The sequence below is a fragment of the Vidua macroura genome, chromosome 16 (assembly GCF_024509145.1).
Source record: "Vidua macroura isolate BioBank_ID:100142 chromosome 16, ASM2450914v1, whole genome shotgun sequence".
In the NCBI taxonomy this organism is placed as follows: Eukaryota; Metazoa; Chordata; class Aves; order Passeriformes; family Viduidae; genus Vidua; species Vidua macroura.
The window spans coordinates 14,071,460-14,087,620 of NC_071586.1; the positions used below are offsets into that span (position 1 = coordinate 14,071,460).

A 16,161-nucleotide genomic window follows, 5' to 3' on the forward strand; every position below is an offset into this window, starting at 1 on the left:
GAGCTGAGCAAAGCCCAGCTGAGCTGAGCTGAGTTGAGCTGGTCTGGGACAAACCGAGCTGAGCAAAGCCCAGCTGAGCTGAGCTGAGCTGAGCTGGTCTGGGACAAACCGAGCTGAGCAAAGCCCAGCTGAGCTGAGCTGAGTTGAGCTGGTCTGGGACAAACCAAGCTGAGCAAAGCCCAGCTGAGCTGAGCTGAGCCACACCAGGCTGAGCTGAGCCGAGCCGTGCTGAGAGCTGAGCTGGCACGAGCAGAGCCAAACAAGCTGTGCCAGGCTAAGCCGAGCCGAGCTTATCTGTGCCAGGCTGAGCCAAGTCAGGTTGAACTGACTCGGGCTGAGGGAAGCTGGGCTGGGCTGAGCCAAGACAGGGCAAGTTGTGCTGGGCTGAGCTGACCAGTCTGTTCAAGGCTGAGCCAAACCGAACTGGGCCCACCCGACCCGAACCAAGCTGGGCCGAGCCGAGCCGGGCCGAGCGGAGCCGAGCGGAGCCGAACGCAGCCGAGCCGAGCCGATGGGGGCCGATCCCGCCCCAGCTGTCAGCGCACCGCCCCTCCCCCGCGGCCGAAGCGGCCCCGCCGCGCCCGCCCCTTTCCCTGCTCCCCATTGGCCAGCGCGGCCACCCGTTAGGGGCGGAGGCGCGTTCCCATTGGCGGGCGGGCACGTCCGTCCGCGCCGCGGCCCCGCCCCCTTTTCCGCCTGGCTCCGCGGCGCTGGAAACTTTGCGGGCGGCGCAGTCGGGAGCGGCTCCCGCAGCGCCCGCACGCCCGGCCCCGCACCGCGCCGACCCCCGCGCCGCCCCTCACCGTCCCGCCCGGCCCCGCACGGCGCGGGCAGCGCCGCCCCTCCGCGCTCCGCCGCCCGGCCATGCGCGCCCGCTGAGCCGCAGCAGAGGCGGCCGCCCTGCGCTCCGCTCCCGCTTTTGATTTTTCCTGCTGTCTTCGTTGGGGTTCTGTGTTGGTTTTTGCGTTCGCGTGACGCCCCCCGCGGGCGCGGGGCGGCGGCGATGGGCGCGGCGGCGGGCGGGCGCTCCGCGGGGCGCTGAGCGGGCGCGCAGCGGGCGCGGGCCGCGCCATGGCCGCCAAGGACAATCCCTGCAGGAAGTTCCAGGCCAACATCTTCAACAAGAGCAAGTGCCAGAACTGCTTCAAGCCCCGCGAGTCCCACCTGCTCAACGACGAGGACCTCAACCAGGTGGGACCTTACCCCAAAACCCACTGTTTCCCCCCCAAAATCTACCCCGGCGTCCCGCCCCTAGGGTGCCCTGGGTCTCCGTGCGGTGTCCGCTGGCACCGTGGGTAGCCTGGGGTCCCACAGGTACCTTGGCAGCCCCCTGGGTAGGTTAGGGTCCCATGGGTGTCCCGATGGATAGTATAGAGTCCCACGGATAGAACGGGGTGCCACGCGTGCCTGCTGTCCCCGTGGTTAGCACAGGATCCCATGGGATCCCCAGAGGTCCCACAGGGTGCCTGCTGGACACTGATATTGTAGGGTCCTGTGGGTGCCTGTGGCTCCCGCAGGTACCGTGGGATCAGGTCAGGGATGCTGTGGGGTCCCATGGATAGCACAGGGACCTGCAGGTATCGTTGTATTCCATGGGGTGTTGTGGAACTCCAAGGGTGCTCCCTGGTCCCATAGGGTATCTAAAAACACCCATGGGGTGTTCACTGATCCTACAGATAGCCCAGGGACCCACAGGTATCCGTGAATTCTGTGGGGTGTTCTGGAGCCCCACTGGTGCACTCTGGTCCCATAAAGTGTCCAGGAGTCCCATGGGGTGCCTGCTGACCCCGTGGGTGGTGCGTGGTCCTATGGAGTGCCTGCTGACCCCATTGATAGCACAGGGACCCACATGTATTTGTGGATCCCATGGGGTGTCCAGGAGCCCCGTGGTTGCTCTCTGGTGCCATAGGGTATCCAGGTATTCCAGCAGGTGCCTGCTGGTCCCGTGTGTAGCGTGTGGTCCCTTGGGGTGCCTGCTGACCCCACAGACAGCACAGGGACTCACAGGTATTTGCAAAGTCCACGGGATGTCCAGGAGCGCTTTGGGTGCTCTTTGGTCCCACAGGGTGTCCAGGGATCCTATGGGATGCCTGCTGACCCCACAGATTCCAGGTGTCCCACGGAGCCCCCACAGTGCCCACTGGTCCCTGAGGCCATGGCTCACCCCAGTGCCACCTCCCCGGGGGCCTCAGCCCCTGAGGCCATTTAGGGTCCCGCACCAGCACTTGGGGTGATCCCGTCCCCTCCTGGGGTGCACGGCAGCAGGTGGGGGGATGTCCTGTTATCTCCATCAAGCGATCCAGAAAGTCCTGGGAAAAACTCGGTTGAAAACAGAACGTCCCCTCCTGGACGTGCCGGACATGATCCCCCTGCCCTACAACCCCCTGCTCTCCTGGGGACGTGCGAAGGGGACCCCAGCCCTTTTCCGGAGAGGGTTCAGCGCTGGGGGGCTGCCAGGGCTGGGCCTTCCTCCTCTTCCTCCTCTTCCTCCTCTTCCTCCTCTTCCTCCTCTTCCTCCTCTTCCTCCTCTTCCTCCTCTTCCTCCCAGGCCTCACGCAGGCCCGAGGCCGGCGCTCCCATGGCAGGGGGTGTTTGGGACATGGGGGACCTTTTTGGGATGCGGGGCCCCGTCCGTGGTGTTGGGGTGAGGGGAACAGGGCCGCCCTTCCTCCTCCCACACCTTTCTGGGCCAGGGCTGCCATCCCCGCTCCCGATCCTATTATGGCAATGAGATCAGACATATTGCTGCGCTCGCTGTGGAGGGGGGGGCGGCGGAGGGGGGGGGGGGGGGGGGGGGGTTGCATCGTGAAATCTGAGGGCTAATATGGAAAAAATGTAACTGGAAAAAAATGCCGTGGTGTGTGCGGGAAAGGGGCGGGCGGCGCGGAGCGTCGCGGCCGTGCCCAGACAAAGGAGCCATCCCGGAGGGGGCTCGGCAAGAGCCCCCCGCTCCCGGCCGGCCCCTTCCCGCTGCCCGGGGATTGCGCTGCCTCCTGGTGCAAAGCTTATTTACTTTTGTTGGGGGGCTCAAAGCACCGCACGCAGCCCGCCGTAGTGCCTGCCTGCCCTGCCACGGGGGCCACCCACCTCTCTGGGGACCCAGGGACGCGTTTCGGGCAGCCCCCTCGTTGGCTTTGTTCCCGTCGGGGTGATGGGTGGCCCTGGGGGGGCTGCCCTCGCGTCCGGTTCCCATGGGGTCGGGGTCAGCGCCGTGGCCGGATCCAGGCCCTGCGCGGGGGGCTCCGGTTGGGAAAACGGCGCGATCCTGCTCGGCTTCTCCCTTGCAGCTGGGGTGAAGTAATCCCGCTTCCCAGATAAGATGGTGGCTGTGGTAGCGTGTGATGCACGCACGCACCTCCCGCCCTGCCCGCAGCTCCCCGTGACCAGCAGCCCCCCGACCGCGGCCACCCCGGCGCTTCCCCGCCGCCCTGCCCGCCTCCCCTCCCAGTTTCTGCCCCGTTGGATGTGGGGGTGTGCTCGCTCCGAAGCACACCCAGGAATAACGGTTCATTTAACAGCTCTGAATGTTTCTGCCTTTTTCACTCAAACATTTTAGGGTTGGGTTGTGGGGGGTCCCGCTCTGCAACGTGGGGCGTCAGTGCCCAGCAGGTCCTGCTCGCCTCGTGGACAGGGACAGTGTTGGTGATTACCTAGAATCAGGCTAGAAGAGTCTTTTGGAGTCATCTGACCTTTGTACTTGGCTTGGAGGAAAGGTGAAGGTACTTCACACTTACGCACTCGTGTCCCTTTTGGATTTTTACTAGATAAAAATACCTGTGTGCGTGTCAGGAGCTGCCCCCGCTGCTTCCTGGGATGCTGCAGGGCGCTGGAGCCGCTCGGGGCAGAGACCAAGAGTGTTTGCAAAGAGTCACAAATATTTAGTGGTAGTAGTGGATTTCCGTCGTACTCGGGAACCGGCTTAGGAATGGGGCTGGGAGGGGGGAAATCCAGCCCCAAACATCAGGATTAATGAGCTGGAGCTCTCTAATAATAATCAGACTTAGCACTTCCAACTTCAAAGGGCTGTGCGGACGCTAAGTCCCTAATCCTGGGAGCGCTGCGTTCACGAGTTGTTTTTGTGCGTGGCTCTGCTGCCGGACGGGGCTCGGTGTGATTTGGGGCAGCTACATGTGGTCCCACCACCTGTCGGAGATGTGACTGTCCCCTCCCAGGGCTGCAGGTGGGAGGTGATGTGCCCTTGCCCCCCACAGTCTGTGTTTGACCTCCTGGGGTGCCCACACGGCATGGGAAAAACTGGGTCAGTCAGCGCAGCTGTTCTCCCTTTGGGAAAATCTGTTGCTGTGGGTAGTGGGCTGTCAGATCCCTTGATCCTGTGTGGTGGCAGGATCTGGCTGTTGGCAGACGTGGTGCTGTTGGTGGCTGTGCCACCCACCTGTTGCCAGCTTGTCTTATGCTGCTCCTTTCCCATCCAGGGAGAAATTCCCTTTTTGTGGGAATTTCCACTTTCCTGGCGAGACATGCCCATGCTGGCGCTGCACGGTCCCTCTGTAACCACCTGCAAACCTCATATGGAGCTCAACTTTCCAGAACCTGCCCGGGGAGGATGGATGGTTCCCGGGGTCCCCCTCCTGTCTCCAAGAGAAAGCCAGCCTGTCCAGTGGGACCCTTTTCCCAAGCAGCCACCCAAGACTCTCGTGGGGGTGTCCCCGTGGGGTCCCTGCTCTCCATGCTGGCTGTTCCAGGCCAATCCACGTCTGCACACACATGCCCTTGGTCCGTGAGATGAAGCTCCCAACAACATGGGACAGGCTGGGAATTAACCTAAAAATTTCGCCTGGCCTGAATTGGAAGAAGAGCAGAGTGTAAAACAGTTGCTTTTAATTTTCTTCATGCATTTGCTCTCTCGGGGTGCGGGGACTGGCACAGATAGAGGAATTTTAGGACGTCTTTCCAGCTACCAGTGTCTTTTTTTTCCCCCTTTTTTTCTTCTTATTAGACATCATGGCATAGATGCCCAGAGGACCACCCAGTTAGAAAATAAAGCTTGCAGACTTTTCCCACTGCCTCTTCCTGTGACACCCCTGCCCAGTGACAGGGAGTGGTTATTTCCATCTCTTCTCCATTGGACATTATCACTTTCCTACTGTTCTGGATGCTGAGCAGCTGGTGGCCAGCAGCCTTGAGGCTGCAGCGTGTCAGCGTTGGGTCACAGGCTTGGCTTTGCTATGGGACATTGCATCCATGGGGCTGGGATGCCCTGTGCTGCAGAGGTCTTGTCCTGACCCCTTACATTGTCCAAAGGGTGACAGGGTGAGGGATCATGTCCCAGCCACACTTCTCCCTCCAGCTCTGCTCCTTTTTGGGAGGAAAAGCCCCCATTTTCCTGGAAAGCAGCCCCCGCGCTTGCATTCCCTGCTCCCCGCTGCTTGTATCATGCTGCAAAAATCCGCCTCTACTTGACTGATTATTAGCACTGAACAGGGGGAGATTTCTCTGCAAATGTCAAATTTGCCTCTGTCGGTGGCTGTGGAGGGCAGGGACTTGGAGGGCACAGCCAAGGGGGCTTGGGGGGCAGGGTTATGGTGGCTCTGCCCTATGGGCAGCGTCCCATCCTTGGACAGCGACGTGCAGGCAGGGAGGGCAGTGGGCACTCGGAAGCTGTGTTGGATGCTGACGTTGATTTGGGGTGCACTTGAACCTCCACCTGGCCCAAGGGAAGGGACGTGGTGGCGCCTTTGGGTGCTGGAGAACCATCCCCTTTGCGCACTCACTTGCTGCTGGGTTTTTGCATGGCGCCGCACCTTATCTGCGCCGGCACCCGACAAAGTGATAAATCCCCTCTCCAGCACTGTGGAGAGATGTTGCGGCTTCTCCCAGGCGCTGAGGCAGGCCAGTGGTGGGAAGTGGTTAGATATGCCTGCTCGCTGCCAGGCACACCGGCTTCGGGGCTGCTCGAGAAGGAGCTGGAATTGCAAAGTCCTTTCTGTCCTGCTTTGTTTTGTTGCTGTTTGACCAATTCCCTCTGCATGCCGTAGTCGGCCTCGGCCAGCCCTTGCTCCGACTGCCCCAGGCGATGGCAGCGCTCGCTCGGACCCCAGCACAGCCCTGGGACCAGGGGTGTTTGCAGAAGGGGGCCGGCTGTTTGCACGAAGGGTGAATTCTTCCTGTTCCTCTGGTCGGTCGGTCACTCCCACTGCCCACACAGCAAACTGTTCGGGCAGCTCTGTCCTTTGGGTTTTGCTGATACCTGGGTCGGTGCTAGCGTTGTGCCAGGAGAGGCTGTGCCATGCACAGTGCCCACCAGCTGGCCCGTGGCAGTGGCACTTGGTGCTCCTTGTGCCCCAAGTCCAGTCTACCCAGTCTGGTTTGGCCTTGTGCTGCATGTGGAGATGTGTTGGTGGTGAAATCCTGTCCTGGGATTTGCAGCTCTGGCAGTGGCCGACTCACGTCCGCCTTGCGCAAATGTGTTTTGGCAGAAGAGCAGGATATGGATGGAGAGGGGAGTCTCCCCATCATCCTGGAGCTGCCCAGGTCTCGTCCTGGAAAAAGCACTGTTTGGGCTGAACCCAGGGGCAGTGAGCAGCCACTTGGATGAGGATCTGGGGGATGGGTGAATGTTTTTGCTTCAGGAATGGTTGTGGATGCTCAGAGGCAGCACTGCAGCCTCCGCACTGGGGTTTGTCGTCACCAGGTGACAGATAGCAGAGGGGAAATATTGTACAGGCAGGGAAACAGGGATGTAAGCAGCTTAACTACTGAGCCTGGGCTTCATCCCGGCCCTTGGGATTGCTGCTGGAGTGTGGATTTGCACAGCAGTGTTTGTGGAGCCTCCCGACAGCCGTGGTCCTGGGTCTCTGGTGGGTCTCCATCTGCCATCCCACTGGGAGCACACAGAATGTCAAGCGATGCTTGTCTCAGTTCCTAGAAGCCATGCTGTGGGCAGGAACACCTGCTTGGGTATTGCATCCCATTCCCTCCCTGAACACCGTGTCACCTTCCCCATTCCTGCCGAGTGACGGCTGCTCCGACTCATCCATCAGCGATGTTCTCTTGGCTCCAAGGTGTGCAAAACTGAGAGCAGAGCTGGAACGGCCCAGATTTCCTATTTTGAGGTTGCAACCACAGTATTTGTGGTGACTTTCTCCTTGAACTGTGCCAGAAACGGGTCCCTTCATCTGGGGAGCTCTGAGTGGATCAGGAGACAGCACACAGGCAACAATGACCTTACTGTCCCCCCTCTCTGGGTCTGGATGAGAACTGTCACCCTGCTGTGCTCCCCTGAGTGTGGGAAGCAGCAGATGCTGCTGTCAGAGGCTTCCTTGGTGAATATTAGGGCTGACCCATTAAGGTGATGGAACAAGTTCTACCTTGGATCCACCCACAGCCTTGATCAGGTTGGGTACATCATTCTTTTGTGGGGCTGCTGGAAGCCCTGGCATCGCTTCCCTGGTGCACAGGGCTCCCTGCTCCCAGTGCTGGAGGCAGAGCCTAAAGCTCAGATGCAACAGTCCATTTTTCTTCCCCTTCCCGCTCAGTTGCCAAGCCTGAACAAAACAAGCCCTGCCTCCACCCGAGACAGGCTGATTACGTCTGCCGGCAGCCTAAACAGATTATCCCTCCCGCCACGCGCTCGGAGCCAGGAGTCTCTCCCAGCGATGGATTCGGACTTCCCTCTGAACATGTGGGGGTGGGTGGGCACTGGCTGTGGGGGCATCCCAGCCCACCTGGGTGTCCAGCACCCCAGCAGGGATGTGGCTACTCTGCCGTGGGGTTGAGTCTGGACCCTAAGGGGGGATGTGGGTGTTGGTACAGCTGTCCTGTTCCACCTTGTGCAATGAGCTCCTGCAGCACTGTGAGGCCGGCACAGTGTGGCTCTGCTGAATCTTGCGTGTCTGGCTGGTTTGCATGCGGAGGGAAGAGCTAAAGGGCACCACCAAAACCACAGGAGGTGTGAAAGCCTATCCACCTAGTTGGTGTCACAGCCCACCTCCAGCCCTATGACTTGGCACTCCATGGGCTGCCACGCTCCTGTGACCCATCCTGCCCTCTGGAAGTGGGTGCCCTGTGGCCCTGGCGGTGTGCAGGGGTTCCTGTATCAGCCTGGGCTCTGGGAAGTGATGAGTGGCTCTGCACGTCCTTCAAGCCCAGTTCCCCGTCTGCTGGGAATTGTGTTCCCAGTGCTGGTGGAGCTGGTTGGGGTGGTTTGTCCATGCCTGGGCAGCATCAGCACAGCAGCCTGACAGCTTTGTGTAAACCCAGCTGGGGCTGCTTCCTTCTCTGCTTCCTCCCACCCGCCGTGCTGCCGGCGCTGGGCTGGCGGCAGCATCCTCCCCCTGGATGCACTGTAGGCCCGTGGGCTGAGGGGATGGAAGCAGTGGCTGGAACAGCAACCTGAGAGCAGGAGAGGCGCTGGTGTGCCCCACAGCCCAGCTCCAGTGTCGGATCAAAGGTGGGATGCGATACCTGGACACTCCCAGAGGTGTGACAGGAAGCGGAGCGGTGACGTGGGGGTTGTTTCTGCCTGAGTCAGCCTCCAGCAGTCCCAGGGATGGAACCAGGCACTGTGGGGCTGCAAACCGGCCGCACCTCTCACGTGATGGTGGGGTGAGCATCACCCCACCCCAGCTCCATCAGCAGCCGCTCTCCACTCTGCTTTCCCACAGCATTTTGTGGCTCACCCTCCGGCCAGGTACCTTCTGGATAAAAGCAAAGCCACCCACCCAGTGCCTGAGCACCCTGTGTGGCTGCTACCTGTGGAGAAACTACGTGGAGCTGCCCTTTGGATATCACCAGAACTGCCAGGAGGCAAGCGGGGCCCTGCGTGGTCAAAGGCATCCTGGGAACCCTGAGGTTGTTCTAACACCATCCCTAAATGTGAAGCTGGACAAATCTCCTTGGAAGAGGGAATTTTTGCTCTGAGGTCTTGCTCAGTGCTGGTTGTTGCATTTTCTTCTTCTTGAGGAGCTTTCCAGAGGAAGCCAAGCCAGTGGAAAGGACGTGTGATTCCAGCTCCATCCTGGTGCTCCAGCACCCCCCGTGACCTGCCTCCCACATCGGGTTTATTTTAAACCTTGCTTCAGCAGGGCCATTCCAATGCAGGTGTGATGAGCTTATTTCAGACACCTTGTGTGCTAATTCATATCCCTTTCATTTAGGCTTGTATCTCTCTGGGCATTTGCTTGGTTTTAGAAGGAGCTTGTTTTGGTTTGGCTTTAAAAAGCGCTGCTGTGTGTTCATTTGTTGATGGGTGGAACCAGGCTGCCCACGCTGCCTGGCTCTAATTCATACCTTTCAGCTATTTTGGTTTCAATATCTGGAATTGGATGCTTCTGCCAAAGTAAGTGTAGCCCACTGGTGGTTTTTTATGATGCTGGTACAGAAATGACCGTGCTCTGTGTTAAGGGTGTGTATTTCAGGTGCTCGGTGTTTATTTACAGACAGTTGGAGCTAAAATTGGAATGGCTGAAGGCAAAATGATGTCTGCTGGGGGGTGTGAGCCAGGCTAAGGTAGGGCAGGACTTCATGCCTGTAATACTGGGTTAAGGCTGCTTGCTGCTAGCCCTGGTGATAATGTCCCCTGTTGGTTTCACAGTTACTTTGTCCCTGGTATGTCACTGGGACCTGCCTGCTGCTTGTCACACAGGCTGGATGCTGTGGGGTGCTCGGAGTGGCTGCAGTGCTGTGGCTTGTGTCAGGGAGAGTTTTTGCTCATGGGACTTTGCTGGGTTGAGCACTTGGTCTTGGTCACGAGCTGTGCTGGGGCATGGAGGGGGAAACTGGGGGATGGAAAAACGAGGATGGAGGAGAGCTGAGAGCCCTGCCTGCAGCTCGGCTGTCCGGAGCATCACCAGGGTGCTGCCCTGGTGTGGTGGTGCCAAGTGCTGGGGATGTCATGTGCTTTTGTCACTGTCATCCTCTTGTTTCTGCATGGTGGAGGCCACTCCTAAGATCTTCCTAAGCCCCAGCTGCTCAGCACTCACCCCAAGTTTTCTCATGGGAATTTGGGGACCCCATTTCCTGTCACAGTGACCCATTGAAGGGTCTCGGATGGGTCATCATTAGTGATTTGCAATTCTGCTTTTCCCCTGTAAAACACGAGAGACATTTGGGATGTTTGGCTCTTCCCAGGCCACACTGGTGGCCGTGGCCACATCTCAGCATGGTGGGGAGCGTTGGGATCCCCCGCTCCGGAGTCCTCCCACCGCGTGGGCACGGATGCGTCACGGGCGGCTTTGGGTGGGGGCGCGGGGCGGGGTGTGCCGGGGGAGTGGCAGAGCCTGGCTCACCTGCGGGGCGCTGGCAGCGTGGGCGGCACGGAGTCGGGCACGGAGCTGGGCACGGAGCGGTGCCGAGCAGCTGGAGGTGGCATGGGGGCCACGGGCGAGCAGGGCAGCAGCATCCAGGTGAGCTGGGCAGGGGTGACGGGGGGCTCCGGGCTCTTTGCCAAACCTAGGGAGGGTTGTGGTGCTCACAGGTGCCTTTCTGTGCCCCCACTGTGGTCGTGGGAACAGGTGTAGGGGTGCCCTGGGCCCCCATAACTCCCCCAAAATTGGATCCCAATCCCAGCGCTTTGTTTTCATTGGTTTAAATCTCATTTAAAGGGGAAAGGAAGGAAGATCTTCTCAAATCATGTTTTCCCAGCTGCTGGGAGAGCAACACCTCGAGCTGGTATGTCATATTGTGGAGGGGATAAGAGATTTTGTTATTTCTTTTCACTTTATAAACAGTAAAAGGTCTCCTCCGGCGTGTTTCCAGTTTGCTTACTCAGTGCTTCATGCATTTGACAGTTTCTGGTGCATAGGCAGTTTCTTCTATTGTTTGCAGGGATTTTTCCAGAGGGGAAACTTTTTTTTTAAATTACAAAACCACAGAAACTGGCAGGAGGAATCTAGGGGAGGTACCAAATTGGAAACAGTTTTAAACTTTAAGGAACAGAAAAGAAAGAAAGCAACAAGATTAACGGAATCAGTTAGAGAAGAGCTGGGAGTGTGTGTCCTTGTGACTTTTTGGCTGGGCCAGGATGGACGTGCATGGATGTTCCATGGTGGAAAGCAGTGTTCCCAGACCCAGGGTCTCCTGAAGCTGGATCTGCTCTGGGTTTCCTCCCTCCTGGTCTGACTGGGTATCTGTGGAGCCGCCTTACTGGTGTGGCAATGTCTTGCCACTCTTGCAGCAGGATTTGGCCCCAGCCCTTGCCAGGTGTTGGCTCATCGTTTACAGCTTGACAAGGCAGCGGGAGCGGTGCCCACAGGAGTTTGCGTGGGAGGACATGCCCGGTGCCCGTCCCCATCCCACCGCTTGCCGTGGCATGGGTCAGCTTCACCCTGTCCACTTCTGCATCCAAGCCACCGGTGCAAAGAGCCTGGATTTTTTTTTTTTTTCCCCACTGACATACGGCAGTGCTGCAAGGTTCTTTCCAAGTATTCTTTCCCTTTCTCTTCCCGGCTGGCTGAATGAGCTGTTTTCCCTCCTCCTGGCTCTGACCTTCCTGTGTGCTCGCCGTGGGCCGCTGGACGCTGCTGGCAGGGGGAGTGGGCTGGCAGGGGCTGCCCCTGCAGGGAAGCAGGAGTTGGATGTGCACAGCACGGGAAGCGGCTGGGAGCTGGAGAACTGCCAGAGCTGGGTAGTTTTTCCTCTCTTAATTAACGAACGGAAAACATCGAGCTCTCCTTTGGAGTGTGTTTTTGCTTTGGAGAAGAGGCACGCTGCCGATGGCGACGGGAAGAGCCGCGGTGGGGATGGGCTCTGCCGCTCGGCAGCACCCGGGAGGTTGGTGCTCCGGGCACGGTGCCATGCAGGAGCAGCTGTGTTTGGAGTTTGTGGCTGGGGTTTTGCCTCCTCCCGAGTCCTCGTCTCAGTCTCTTTGGCACACAGTGTGTGTCACACCACGGGTTGCCATCAGACACCACGTTCCCTGCACTGGGAAGGCTGAGTTTGCCAGTGTGCAGGAGGCTGAGCTCACACAGCTGCCTTCGTGCTGAGGCTGCTGCAGTTTCCCGTGGTCCCTGACCATCGATTCCCTGTGGTGCTGATCCATTTTGAGCCATTTTCCGCTGTGTGTGAGTGTTTCTCTGCTGTTTCTTTGCAGGCCAAACCCATTTATGGTGGCTGGCTGCTGCTGGCCCCGGAAGGAACGGACTTTGACAACCCCGTCCATCGCTCCCGGGTAAGTGAAGCTGAGACATCCCCTCCCCATGGTGTTGGTGGGGGTGGCAGGAGGAGCAGCAAGGGCTGTCCCTGCCCATGGGGGTGGCTGTGACCCTGGGAGTGCTGAAGGCACCTCCGTGCACCCATTCTCTTGTGCAAACCAGGAAGCTGGGAGATATTTCTGGCAGTAAGGCTGGAATGCCTTTTCTGGGAGGCAAGGTCTCCCATAATGGGCAGCAGCCTGGGGCACTGCAGGTGCGGGTCAGGCTCAGTCTGTGCAATTTTATTGCTTGTTGATTTTGCTTTTTGATGTTTTGATGCTGCTCTGGTTTGCCTGACATGTGCCATGCTGCCAGGAAGATGCTCAGGCCAGTGGGGTGTGGGCTGTGTGACTCTGAGCTGTGCTGTGACCATCAGAAAAGCTCCTAGTTTTCCTTTGGGGCTTGGAAACAACTTCTTAATTTTCTGCAGCTCATCGTGAGCATGCCCAGAGCTCTAGAGGTTGGCTGCATCCCATTCCCTAGTGTGGATATGCCAATGTCAGGCAGGTCCTGCAGCAAGAAAGGGGCTGACTGGTGGTTCCCATTTGCTATAACCCTGCAGAGCTGTGAAGCCAAGTGCTGGCAGCAGGGACCTGCAGACAGAGCAGGACACACTCAGCTCCTTCCCAAAGGTATTTTCTCATGCCTGGCAGAAACAGCAGCATCCTGTGGGGTCGGAGCATCCCCCACTTTCCTGTCCTGGGGCGTTTGAGGCTCAGAAGGATGTGGCCAGGCTGATGTCCTTTCACTGCTGGCTTATGACGAGGACTTCCAGCCTGTCCCCAAGCTTGTCTTGCAGGGAGCTTGCTGCTGAGGCTGCCAGGATGGGGCTGTCTTTTGTGTGGGAGGGATGGCAATGGTCCGTGAACCCTCTGTCATGCAGCCAAAATGTTCTGGGAGCTGTTTGTAATAAAAAAATCGCTCCTGAATGAACAAGAATTGGGTTCTGAGTTCAGCCTGGGGTATATGAGTCATTATTTGGAGTCACAGCTTGTCATAGGCTTGCTGGCCTGACATAAAGGGGACATGGGACCCGGCTCTCCCCAGAACCCAGGCTGCCTGCTAAGCTGGGGCTTGTGGAGGTCCACAAGGTCCTCCGTAGTTCTGCTTGTCCCTGAGCACCCTGGACTTTGCCCGAAGGGCTGAGAAAAGTGAGATAAGAATTGCTGCACTGGGGCTATGAATCCAGGACTTTTTTATTTCAGCCTGCTCAACCAGTTTTTGCTCTTGGGCTGAAAACAACCTGGCACACATGAAAAAAAAAAAAAGCAATTTTCCAGCCAGATCAGTTCTCCAATCTGATTTGCTGTGCAGCTGCAGAGGCAGCAGTGCCGGCATGGTGCCAGGATTGCCTGGGCAGAGCCATACCAGAAGTGCATCCACCATCCAAACTGAGCTCGTGTGCTGCTGGGGGACATCTGACATGACACCCTGTCACCCTCCAGCACTGATGCTGGAATAGATGGTGCAGGATGAAGCTGAGGGCTCAGAGCATTTAGTTTGGGGATCCTTCTGGTGTCCCCAGCATTCATGGCATGAACCTGAGTTATGAGAGGTTTAGTTTGGATATTAGGAAAAGGTTCTTTCCCCAGAGGGTGGTCAGGCACTGAACAGGCTTCCCAGGGAATGGGAAAGGTGCCAAGGCTGCCAGAGCTCAAGGCAGTCAGCATTGGGCAATGTGGGCTGGTGCACAGAGACCTTTGTCAGAGCCCTGCCAGCTGATGTGCAGCTCCAGTGCTCCCAGCAAGGCCCAGGGGCTGGTGGGCACTGCCATGACCCACCTTGATGTCTTTTCTTGCAGAAATGGCAGCGTCGGTTCTTCATCCTCTACGAGCACGGGCTGCTGCGCTATGCCCTCGACGAGATGGTGAGTGCTGCCCAGCTGTGTCCAGGCTCTGGGGATCAGCTGGGTTATCTGCTGCCCTTGGAGTGCTCTGCCAAGCTGGAGGAGAGTCGTGCTTGCTGGATCTGACTCTGTGCCAGGCTGGGTTTGTGTGGGAGCTCAGTGGACGCTCTGCAGAGGATGGGTGGGTGTTTCAGAGGCATGTGAGTCCCGCCTGGCATGGGATTCATCAGTTGCTGACAGATCCCACACTGGCAGGAAGTGCTGGAGGGGGTCCCCAAGGTCATTGCCCCTCCTTTTTGCCCAGTGTCCCGGTGCCAGCTGGGTTTTGGTTGTGGTGAATCACCTTGGCAGTGTCCGAGAAGGAGGCCCTGCCTAGCAATGCCTGTGGAAAGTAGGTCAGCTGGAACGCCTTCCCACCGCCTGCCCGCCCTGGAGCTGCAGCTTGTCACCAGCACCGTTCCCATCAGCAAAAGGGGATCAAAGGAAGGGAAACCCATTCACTGTGAGCTGCAGAGTGGGGCTGAAGAGCCCAGTAGGTCAGTCCCAGGAGCACCCAGGACTGCTGATCTATCCTGCTGGCTACAGGAAGCCCACAGGAGGGTGCCCAAGGCTGAGCAGGCCGGCACAGCGGACACTCACGTGCTGGGATCTGCCTGGGCAGGAGGCTCAGGAAGCCAGCTGGAGTGAGCACACCTGTGGGACAGGGACACATGGGGACCTGTGTCTGTGGCAGGGAGGCTCCCTGCAAGGTCAGTGTGCCTTGGTCCTCCTCCAGTACCTCCTGTGAGGGTACCGTGGAATAAGGAGGCACGGCGAGTGTGGCTCAGATTTCATGCTGTGTTTGTTTGTATTTTTACTTGGGGTTGGTCCAAGTGCCCTAAATAATTTAAATGTCTTGGGTAGGAGCAGTGGAGGCTTTAATACATTTTCAGTGTCAGCAATCTGGCTCTGCACTGGGCTGGTGTTTCCTGTCCTACACTGACAGGAGGGTGCTTTGTGTCTGGGTGGAGTAGGGAGATGCCCCAGTTTGAGGGTAGAGGTGCAGGAATGCCGGGAAACACAATCTGGAATATTTTTTTGCTGTTTTGCATCCTGAGGAGGTTGACCTGCCCCAGGTTCTACCACATCTGGACAGCAGCAGACAAGCAGTGCCCCAGCCCTGTGCCACAGGGGCCTGAGAGCAACTAGAGGACAACAGGAGCATCCCACAGTTCTCCAGGCACCTGTTGGGGTTTTTCCCCTTGAGAAGGGGAAAAAGTGGAAAAATACAAACAAAAAGGGAAGGCACACATGTGCAGCATGGGATGGTGTCCTGGGCAGTGTGACAGCACTGTGCTGGCTCCTGGACTCACTGCCCCATGGCCACTTGTGGTGTGATGGATCCCAAGAGGGTCTGACGCAACAGGAGACCTCCCAGGCAGTGGCAGGCTGGGATTGAATGGCTCTGCTTGGACCTTTCAGACATTAATTTTGTGGGTTTGGCAATTTCTGCTCCTATTAAAAGTGGAATTGGAGGGAGGAGTGAGCCTGGGTGGGGAGTCCTGGACTGGTGATGCTGGTGGAGACATTCCTGTGCCTGGCCAGGGAGGTTCTGCTCCTGGCTCCCAGCAGGTTGGAGAGCAGTGGGGTGTGGAGGGGCAGCTCAAAGCACAAGCCCAGGTTGAGGAGACCTCGGGGAGTCCCCAGAGATGTTGGTGCTGTGGTACTCAGACACCATGTAATGGGGCAGCACTGGGCCCAGGGAGCCTTTTGCCATGGGATGGGCAAAGTTTGGTGTTGGATTAGAGCGTTTTGGGCATGGAAGGTGGGGCAAGCAGGCAGCAGCTGTCCCACTTGTCCTGTTCTCTCCTGAGACCTGCCCAGGGATATCCCAGAGCTGATCCTGAGTCTGTGCTCCTGCTTGGCCACCTTCTTTCTGTGTGTCAATCGTTCTCTCTGTCCTTGCTCTGCCATAGTTCCAGTCTGAAAACAAAATGAGTTCTGCATGATGGCTGTGATGGGGAGAATTTGCACAGGCTCTGGACCTTCATCCCTTCGGACCAGGCTGAGCTGCCAGACTCTCCCTGGGGTCTCCCTCTTTAAAGCTGGGTGCAGTTGGTGGCACCCAGATCCAGCCTGGTCACTGGGAATGCCCAGGAGATCCCACCCCCTTCCCCTCTGCAGGGA

At 58.3% G+C, this 16,161-nt stretch overlaps 1 protein-coding gene across 8 annotated transcripts in view; it reads left to right on the top strand.

Moving 5' to 3' along the window:
- The first annotated feature begins 832 nt into the window (after positions 1–832).
- The window catches only part of MPRIP (myosin phosphatase Rho interacting protein), a 73,592-nt gene continuing 58,263 nt past the window's right edge, over positions 833–16,161 (top strand). For 4 of the 8 annotated variants that reach the window (XM_053992472.1, XM_053992474.1, XM_053992475.1 and 1 more), the window contains exons 1-3: positions 835–1,191; positions 12,050–12,127; positions 13,951–14,016. In XM_053992472.1, coding sequence (XP_053848447.1) covers positions 1,072–1,191; positions 12,050–12,127; positions 13,951–14,016 — 264 coding nt within the window. In that variant the 5' untranslated portion in view covers positions 835–1,071. Of the gene's footprint in view, positions 1,192–12,049; positions 12,128–13,950; positions 14,017–16,161 lie in introns of all 8 variants that reach the window. The other 4 variants (XM_053992478.1, XM_053992476.1, XM_053992480.1 and 1 more) reach the window with 4 other exon arrangements.